This window comes from Xylaria bambusicola, assembly GCF_022495145.1.
Source record: "Xylaria bambusicola strain CBS 139988 unplaced genomic scaffold F5B22scaffold_28, whole genome shotgun sequence".
Lineage (NCBI taxonomy): Eukaryota > Fungi > Ascomycota > Sordariomycetes > Xylariales > Xylariaceae > Xylaria > Xylaria bambusicola.
This window is the reverse complement of record NW_025953581.1, coordinates 66,985-77,309: the sequence shown is the minus strand read 5'-3', so window position 1 is coordinate 77,309 and position 10,325 is coordinate 66,985. Positions and strand designations below refer to the sequence as shown.

General features: G+C 35.5%; 1 protein-coding gene and 1 non-coding gene across 2 annotated transcripts; both read right to left on the bottom strand.

Annotated features, from left to right (window-relative positions):
- Positions 1-4,501: 4,501 nt before the first annotated feature.
- F5B22DRAFT_t121 lies at positions 4,502-4,609 on the bottom strand. The gene has a single exon. It is a non-coding gene; the product is annotated as a tRNA-Val (tRNA).
- Positions 4,610-8,282: 3,673 nt separating this feature from the next.
- Positions 8,283-10,163, bottom strand: F5B22DRAFT_611185 (uncharacterized protein). The gene is made up of 3 exons (XM_047975261.1): positions 9,607-10,163; positions 9,272-9,422; positions 8,283-9,213 (listed from the first exon to the last, which is right to left on the bottom strand). Exons 1-3 carry the CDS (start codon positions 9,929-9,931, stop codon positions 8,403-8,405), a joined length of 1,287 nt encoding a protein of 428 aa, XP_047829646.1. The 5' UTR covers positions 9,932-10,163; the 3' UTR covers positions 8,283-8,402.
- Positions 10,164-10,325: the final 162 nt, after the last annotated feature.

Sequence of the window (10,325 nt, the reverse complement as noted above, 5' to 3'; positions counted from 1 at the left end):
AAATTATTAAGGTTAAAATAGTGCCCTAATTTATTTAAACTTAATATCTTTAAGTTTTCTTTTCTTTTACTTAAATATAATTTAAAAAAGGTATAAATTACCTTTAAACTTTAAATAACCTTTTTTCCTTTAAAAAGTTATTTTTTTAGCTTTATAATTTTAATTAAAAGTTAAGCATTTATTTATTATAATAATTAAATATTAACTTCATTTATTAAATTAAGGTTATTAAAAATTTTTAATAATTAATTTTAAATTTATTGTTTTCCTAAAGATAAATTATATTAACTTTATTCTTAAACTATTATTAAAAACTTTCCTTAATTTAAGTTTTCTAAAAAAGCGCTAGTTTTAATTATTTATTTATATATAAGTATATTATAATTAATAATATTATAAATAACCTTAAGGGGAAGCTTTAAAATTATTATAGATAGGTTAAATCTTAAAGGTTAAATATAATATTATAAATCTCTTTAATCTTATAATAGGTATTTAATAAAACTAAAGCTTAAAAAAGGGAAGAATTTCCTTTAAAGCGTATATAGGAAGAATATAAAATATATATAAAATATATATACTTTAAGGGCCTTAAAATACTATAATATAATAATAATTATATAATTAAAATATAATTATATTATATATTAAATATATTAATATTATATAAATAAAAAGAATTATATAAAATTTTAAAACGGTATTTTATTTATATATATTTTAATATTTTATTTATTACTTTATAATAAAGTAAGTATAATACTTTAACTTCCTTTTAAAAAAAGTAAGATTTATTACTTTTAAATAATATATTAAAAATAATTTATATTTATAAAATTATAATAAATATTTATAATAAAGCATTTTTAATTTTTAATAAAAAAAGCTTTTAATTTATTTAATATTAAAAATGCATTTAAAATATATTAATAAAAAATAACTATTTAAAAGGAAGTAAACTATATTTAAACTTATAAATAATTTATTAATTTATTAAATAATTTAAAGGATAAATTTAATTATAAAATAAAGCATTTTTATAAATAGTAATAAAGGGTACTTATATTTATTATATAATATTATTAAAATATAACGCATCTCCCATTTAACCTGGCTACCCAATTGAGCTGGCCACCCTAATAATTTATATAAAACCCTATTATTTCAATTTATAATAACTTTACGAATATCGTTCGTATAATTTAATAATTAATACCTTTAAATCCGTTATTTAAAGGGGAATCCAACGGTATTTTCTACTATTTTTTATAAAATTTATTAAGCGAAATATTAAGCAATACGCTAAAGTAACGTTAAGTAAGGATTATTTTAGCGTTTACTTTAGTATATTGCTTAATAACTTTATAAATATAGGTTGTACAAACTGATAAAGGGTATTATTAAATAGCTCTCTTTATTATAAATCTAATAGTATATTTTATTATTTTATATAACTAATATTTATAAAGTTATTAAATTATTATATAATTAACGTACCGACGTTTCTTATATGTGCTGGGGGGGTGGCCAGCTCAATTGGGTAGCCAGGTTAAGTGGGAGATATGTTATATATATATTAATAAATTTTAATATATTTAATTAATTATTAACTTTTAAATATAATTTTAACGCATCTCCCACTTGACCTGGCCACCCAATTGAGCTGGCCACCCCCCTAGCCCATACAAAAAACGTCAGTGCGCTAATCACGTGATAATTTAATAACTTTACGAATATTGGTCGTATAGAATAATAAAATATACCATTAGATTTGTAATAAAGAGAGCTATTTAACGGTACCCTTTATTAATTCTTACGACTTATATTCGCGGAGTTATTAAGCAATACGCTAAAGTAAGCGCTAAAATGATCCTTGCCTAGCGCCCTTTTAGCGTATTGCTTAATATCTTGCTTAATAAATTTTATAAAAAATAGTAAAAAATACCGCTGGATTCCTTATTAAATAACGGATCTAATGGTATTAATTATTTTATTGTAGGCTTAATATTGGTTAAGTTATTATAGATTGAAACATTGGACTTTTATATAGGTTAAGGGGGTGGCCAGCTCAATTGGGTAGCCAGGTCAAGTGGGAGATGCGTTATTATATATTATATATAAAATAATATTAAAATATAATATTATTTTTAATTTATTTTTATATATTAATATTAAAATTAAATAAGCTTTTATTTTACTTTATAATAAAAATAATATTTTTATTTTAAATATTTTTAATATAAATATTAATTATTATATTAATTTATAAAAAATAATTTAAATATAATTAAAAAATAATTATAAAATAATTTAAAAACATTTTTAAATAATAAAGCTTTTTATACCCCTTTTTAAAACTTCCTTTTACTTTATATATTAAAAATTTTTTTTTTTATATATATAAATAAATATTTTTATAATAATTATTTCTTAATTATATTTTAATTATTTTTAATAGTTAAATTATATTATATATATATTATATATATAGGGGGTTTAAGATTATATTAAATATAGTAAATTAAATTAAATATATTGTAAAAAAAATTCTACCTATAAAAGCTTTAACTACTATTAGGTTAATAAAGGGGGGTAACCCTTAATTTATTACATCACTCGTTTAAGCACTATAGGCTTATAAGAGCTCTTATATAGGATGTTAAATAGCTAAGACTGCTAAGACTCTTTACTTATTGGGACTCCACTTTCGTTGCCAATCTTTTAACTTCTAATAGAAGCGTTGGGGTCTTTAATTCAAGAATAACCAATCGATTCGAAAAAATAAAAGTACTTTTAAATATATATAATTACTATTAAAATAGAAGTAGCTTTACTTAAACTAATTTCGCTTTATATAATAATTAAAAAACTTAAATATAGTTAAGAAATTTAATTAAGCAACCACCTTTTAACCTACTTACTTTATTTACTTTTATACCTTTAATACCTTTACCTTTAACGCCTTTAATGCCTTAACCTTTAACTTTAATACCTTTAATACCTTTAATCTTTAACTTTTATACCTTCTTTTTTAATCGTTAACATTACTTAAGGCAGTAAATATATTAACTATTAATTTAGAATTATTAAAATCCTTTTATACGCTTTTATTCTTATTAAAATTATTAATAATAGCTTAAAAGGCCTCTTTTTAAAGGTGTTATAAAGGTGGTAATATTTTTAACATTTAAATAAAAAGTATAAATGTAGTATACATATATATAAAATAGGAACTACTTTTATTTTAATGGGGATTGTATTAATTTAAAAGTATTATTAAATTTTTTTAAATTAATTAATTATTTTTAAGTTAAAGACCTTAACGCTTTTATTAAAAGTTAAAAGATTAGTAATGAAAGTAAAGTCCTAATAGGTAGGCCATCTATAGCTAACTGTATACTTAATAAAGGTGAAGCCATTAAATATAAAAACTAATAATTAAAGCAAGGGAGGCCTAGGTAGTTATAGGTGCTCCCTTATTAAGAGCTATATTTTAACACACCCCCCCATTAAGAACTTTTATACTTTTTATAAAAGAAGATCTTAAGGAACAACCAAATTGTATAATTGCGGTCTTTATCCTACCCAATAGTATTAGTGCGCTTTGCTGCTTAACTTCAGGTTTATAGATAAGTTGTACGGGAATTAAACTTGTAACTCTTAAGTGTCCTATTTATACGCAGCGATCATTTCCTGATCTAATCATAATTTAAACCGTTTCCGGTTAACTCCGGCGGAACAGACTCTTAATTATTAAAAATAACCACTGCGCTAAAAGGTAGTTATAGGTGCCCCCTTATTAAGGGCTATATTTTAACACTAGGAGTCCTAGATTTTATAAAGCCAGAATGAGTATAAACAGTCCAAAGTTTCTACTACCTTAAAGAAGAGAGAAATCAAGAACTTAGAGACCTTTAGTAGATTATTAGATGAATATGACCAAGTTCGCCCTCTACAAGAGCCCTTATCACTTCTAATATCAATACGATTGCTCATCCAGTTGTACTTGCCTCAACTTTTAAATTTTCATGTGTTACATTGTTAACATCTTACCGGAGGCACTTACCCGAGAGTTTCAAACCCCATTCACCACCTCTTACACGTACGTAAGTAACATGCCTCGCTCTTAGATTCTTTGCCATAGTAAGGGTGTATTACTAGGCTCGGGATTGATAATATTCACAATATAATAATCTGCCTAGTCGGCAAAAGCTGTTCGCCAGCCAATTTCGTCTTGGCCTTGGTGACCTGATTTCAATTGACTACATATATGATTGAGCTGCAAATCCTGAATGCCTAGGTCTCGGTGATCTGTGTCACGAAGCGAGTGTCTCTTGAAAGCCATGAACAGACTGCATTACACCCGTAGCCATAGGCGAACTGAATGTCCCAGTTGAGAGCGTTGTTCCCAGTTTCACTGCACTCGTCCGGCTTAGTTGAACACTTAGTAAAAAGATTGACTCAACGATCAAACATGAAAGTTAAGTCAAAAACAAATGATTGATTTCGCCCGGACTTGAACCGGAGACCTTCAGTGTGTCCAAGGATCACATCTTGTGATGTGATCTTCTTGTTAGACTGACGTGATAACCAACTACACCACGAAACCAAGCGGATTCGCTGATGAAGATAATTGGTACTCTTTGTCTATATATTGACTATGGCTCTAGTGGGGCTAATGTGAAGCTAATTCAGTTCCAAGTGCACACTAAGATAGAATGGAGTGGTTTTCATCTAGTCTAATACCTGCTAATTAGCGAAGCTAGTAGTTAGATTTGAATCATGTTATCGATTCAGAATTACTTGCGTTTGATTTAGACGGATATTACTCTGTGACTCGGCTTAGCTAACTTAGGCTGGTCTGGAATATCTCGAATATCTCGGCCGAAATTATATTTCCCGTAGTTGTAGGTATTCAGAAAACTCGCCATTCACCGTCGTTAGTAAAAATTTCGTGTTTACATCGCTCAGCAATACTTAAATAAGTGTTCGATCATATAGCTTTCCCTAGCAGCCTTCTGAAGTACTTTCCAATCCGGTCATCATCCACTCTGGACCCTTCTTAATACCTACTCAGCGTTAGACTATTTCTTAGTGACACTAATGTAAGTATCTGGTTGGGCGAGCTACCACCACCAACCCATCGACATATAACAAAGTCATCGCTATTCTTCTGGTAGGCGGCATTGGGGTGGGTTCGATGAGGCGAGATGATAGGATGCGTCGCTTTGAATTGTCCGGCCTTGATATCAAAGAATGGATGAAGATTATCAGAAGGTTGAACCAATTTGACGAAGACTGGTATACCGTGGATATCAGGATCGTTCCGGTCCTCCTATATCCTTTATATTCTAAGGGGCACATAATTCGGAGGTGTTGCAGATGGTATGCTAGAAATCATCTGCAGCTCAAGTACGTACACCCATGACTACTCGCCTAATACATACCACCCGGGGTTCTTAAGATAGATGAATTACTGAATAAAAACGTTACCTTGTTGGAGATGCTTGGAGTTATTCCACAAGGTGAACGTGGATGACTTATCCATTTTACTTGGTTATAACACTTCCAACTTGATGGTAAGCAATATTATATGAACGATTGTTGCATTCGTGTTTTTTTTAACCCTACGCTTCCTTAGATATGTAATTCTAGAAGAAACACAATCCCAACGGCTCTACTCCCACCTTGAAGCGCGATCCTCTCATCACCTCCTGAACAGACTAGCTCTAGATTCACATGCTGGGAAGGGCGACCGCCCTTCTGTAACGCTTGCTTCCTCTGCTCGAAATAGCCTGTCTCTGGATTCGGAAATCCTAACAGCCGCGATGCCCCCCAAAACACGCTGTCCAGCTAGCTTCTGGCTCGCTGTCAGGGGCAAAGCACTAGGCCAGAATTTACGCCGAAGGAGTGGAGATAGTTCAAATAGCTAGATATATAAGGAGGAGAAGGCCCCCTTTCTAGTATGAGAGAAGGCAGGAATTAATATCATTGAGCCCTTACCCCTACGTTCTACCTATCTACTACCCAGGTGCTACCTACTTCCTACCAAGCTTCACTCCAGGGACACCGACTCCTAACACTCTCACTTTTTAGACACTTCTGCACTTGACTTGTATATGCCGTCGATGGGCCTATTGTTTCGACCGCTTACCTCGCATCATTTCTAAACTGCACAACGGAGACGAATATGTCCGAGTTTCGAATGCGTAGTTTGACGATATATAGGAACAATTGAGAATATAGTATCCGGAAAGGTATTGACTGATGATGCAACAGTGCCGCGTTCTAACCACTCCATGGCCAGTTCGCCTATCTTTGGAGTCATCGCTAATACATCATGATTGGTGCCACTGTCATGCTTTCTAGGCAGTGGTCGACCTGGCCAGAATAATGGATCAAGTGCTGCAAAACTTGAAATTTACTGCTAGTTTCTTCAGATATTATTGCATTCTAGCTTCAAGCGGACGGGAGGACTTGTGAGGTGAATCAGAGGCGCTTTGGGAGTTATGTTGGACTGTTGCAGGCAAGGCCGATGACGTGCCTATCTGGCTGTAACTTGATAGATATAACCATAGACACGTAGGTGAAAGAAAGTGAATTACACATTATAGCTATCATGTTACACATAGCGCCTCCAAACTCTTCTGATTATCCCAAGCCTCCGTTGTCTAGCTCGTCCATTTACAGCTCATGGTGCCTTCGCGCTTGGAGCTACTACATTTGAGGGTGAGACTCTTCATAGCTGCTACGACTTCCTAACGGATTCGTTAATTATCTGCTTTCTCATTAGTGTGTCAGACTAACTTCGGAGACCTGTTTGCTCATCGCACCGTAGTTGATCTGTCTGAACGTTAGTCATTCCCATACCCTCTCGGACTATTCTGCGTCGATTGTTCGCACGACTCACATTGATCAAGTCCGTTAAAAAGTTGTTGTTGAACTGATTGTGGCCACCTATCGTATTGCCGTTCCCATTATTGTTTCCATTATCATTCCCATTGTTGTTTCCGTTATCGCTTCCGACCTCGGGGTTGTTTTCGTTATCTTCCTCGATTAGCCAGACCTTCGATCTCAAGATAGTCGCACGTAATCTCCCGAGACTTACTATTGCCTATGTCATTCAAGGAATCCTTGAGATCGGGCCATTCGCTGCCTGCCTGTCCAAGAGGGACCGCTGCGGCGGTGGCAGCTAACATCAGAGAGACCACAAGCGCTCTGGCGTACATTCTTGGAATGTGAAACGTTTGCTTTCCACTCAAGTAAGTCAGATTCTAGCTAAAGCTAAGCTTGCAATGATTAAGTTGAATTGATTGAGGATAAACCGCACAAGACAAACGGCGAATAGGGAACGCAAGATCTTTTATACCCATCTAGCAGTACACACACACTGACTGATTCATTTACCATCAATTAAGGATAAGCGTCCATTCGCGGGCCAATCCAAGTTCCATATAGGAAATTAATCTTATTAACCTTCTACTTGTTGGAGGGGATTCCATAAGGGAATAACGCCAAGGTGCGATAGACAACCCAAAAAGGGAATTGCCGGCAAAACGACGCGCTATATCTGCAATGCAGATCATGCATGCACTATTGGCATTACCTCAGAAAAAACTATAGATATGCAATTGCTGTCTCATTTCGCCAACGTAAGAACAAGTAATGAAATTGAAATCTTGGTGCGAGCCTTCTGGGATAACGGGGAGCAACAGCTAGATAGAGTATGTGTATAGTTCATGGGAAGAAATTTGGAAGAAAAAAAGAGAACTGCAATGCTAGTGGGCAAAAGAAGATGGTCAGTATGAGGGTCTAACTCATGACCTTCGCATTACAGGATACAATTCTCATTGTATTACGCTCGAGGTAACCGACTAAGGTCTACAGGAAATATGCAAAACATTTGGCCAACTGTCTTTATATCAAACTCTCCCATTGATGTCCACCCACTTTCACGTTTTCTCATATGGAGCCCATCCACCTATGAGCTATTCCACAACTACTTAACGAAACATGCTAAGAGTTTAGTTTGAGCAAAAGCAGAAATAAGCCTAAAGCCTTTTAGTACATAGTATGCCTAGTATAGATAGTGTCTTTACGCATTGTTAGAAGAGCTGTACAAAGTATACAGTAAGACTCTCATTGCGGCACAAAGTTTAAAAGGTCAGAAGTCTGATGGCATCTAGACTTCTCTGACCGTATACAATGTACCTCTTTATTCCTTCGCCCTGAAACCCCTGACAGGTGGCTTGTTTTAAGATTTCATGTATAAATAAATAACTTTTCTTAATTACCATAGACGGATGCACGTTGTAAAACATAGCAAAGCTAGCAGGAACAGCTTAACAAGTAAACATACTGAACTCCTAACTCATAGCTAGTAAATCATAAGTTGAAAAGGTTTAAAACTCATGGGGTATGTAAAATTTAGGTTGCTTAGCCTTTACAGCTTTCTGATTCCGCTGTTCCCATATTTTACGTTGGGCCGGATAGAGTTCAGTCCGATAGAGGTGACGAGATTCACTCCTCAAACCCCATATATCATAAACGACCCGATGAACAAAATTCGCCTCTTCAAAACGTTCTTGTTTAATCAAAATTTCCTTTGCCACCTCTGCCAGCGACCAGAGAAAATCTTCAGGCTTTATGTGCTTGTGACCAGGCGACCAATATCTGATGGGGTGATGCAAATCGCGAGATACCTCTTCGCAAAATACAATAAACGGTTCTGCGGAAGGTGAGTTAGGGTGGTCCAAGGCCATATATGCTATATAGAGTGATCGACATTCGGGGTAACGTAGTGTTCGATACGCAATTAAATGGTTTGCACAGCGCTCGTAGCTCCTTGAGCTTGCTGGATATGACCAAGAAATATAGTCCCTTTGCAGTTCTAACGCAGCAATCCCCCACGGAGCGCAAGTCGTATTGTAGTTGTAACATTCCACGGAATCGCTCTCATTGAGCCAAAACTTCTCAAATTCTTCTGAGAAATAGTCATAACCCGAGTCGGCAAATCCTCTCGAATCCCATGCAATTAGCGCGTGTATCAACGCCGCTCTCATAATCCCGGCCCATTGATACAGTCTGTCTTTCTTGTGAATTTGCCACTGCTTGAGACCTGGCCGATAGGGCCGATACTTCTTTATCCAGGTGTCGAATAGGCCGGTTTCCCCTGCCCCTACTAGAATGTATGCGACGAGAGACAACAAAATCCTCATAGAAGCTTTCAGTCGAGATGATACTCTGGTAATTACAGCTCGAAGAAACTTACGTGTTGTCCTGGTGGTTTGATTCAATTGCTTCTTGAACATGAGGCTGACAAACCCATGCATGCACAACTTCCCCAGCGTCATCGGCGGCGATGATCCTTTTAGCAAATTCCACCGAGTAAGGACTGATGCGGTCATGGTATGCCTGTAAGCTGCCATATTAGAACGTGTTAGTCCAGTTCCTTTTGCATACTTTCTAGAACCACACTGATTATTGTGGTCACGTTTTCTGTATCTAAAGTTCACATACTGCAGCAACAATTAGCTCTGGAAGACAGTAGAATTATCTACCGAATTCATGTCTTAGAACCGACACGGCAGGTTTTGATACATACCCAGCGAATACCCTTTAGAATCATTGCATTGCCATCCCTATCTCCAAGTTTCCGGAGAATGTCTAAGGCATGGTGACCGTTATTGCGAGACGCCAGTATCTCGAGGTCTCTTAACCCAAGGGCTTGGTCCAGGGACGTTTTTACGGTGCGACTCTGACATATCTCGGATATATCGATTTTAGGGGATGCCGCTTGGGTGATGCTCGACCGCCAACGGCGGACATGAAGTGCAGGAAAAGGAAGCACTTTACGACCAGCCAATATATGCAGAAACACAGTGGAGCACCGTCCCAACGGCGCACCGGCCGAGGTGGATCGAGGGAGCATGGCTACCTGAATGACACCTTCGGCTAGCCACTGTAGGATGCGAGACCACTGTGGCCGTGATGGCGAGGGCGAAGGTGCTGGCTGCCCTCTTACATGATGAGAAGGACACTTGACTACTGATGTAGGCAGATGTAGTTTGTTGGATTTCCGACAGACAGGGGTGTTGGTGAGGGGGAAATGTGATAGGTAATAAGTGAGATAGGAAATGTATTTCTCAGCCACCAGTCACAGCCACCCCCATCCAAGCCAATATTGGGTTGCATCCACGGCTTGATGAAGAGTGCCTAACAAACCTAGGCGGATTTTAGGCTACGACAGTAACGCGACCTTCCCATAACAATAATCGACACATTGTAGAGATGGAGTTTCGCTAGATTGTGACGGTCCTCTCTGT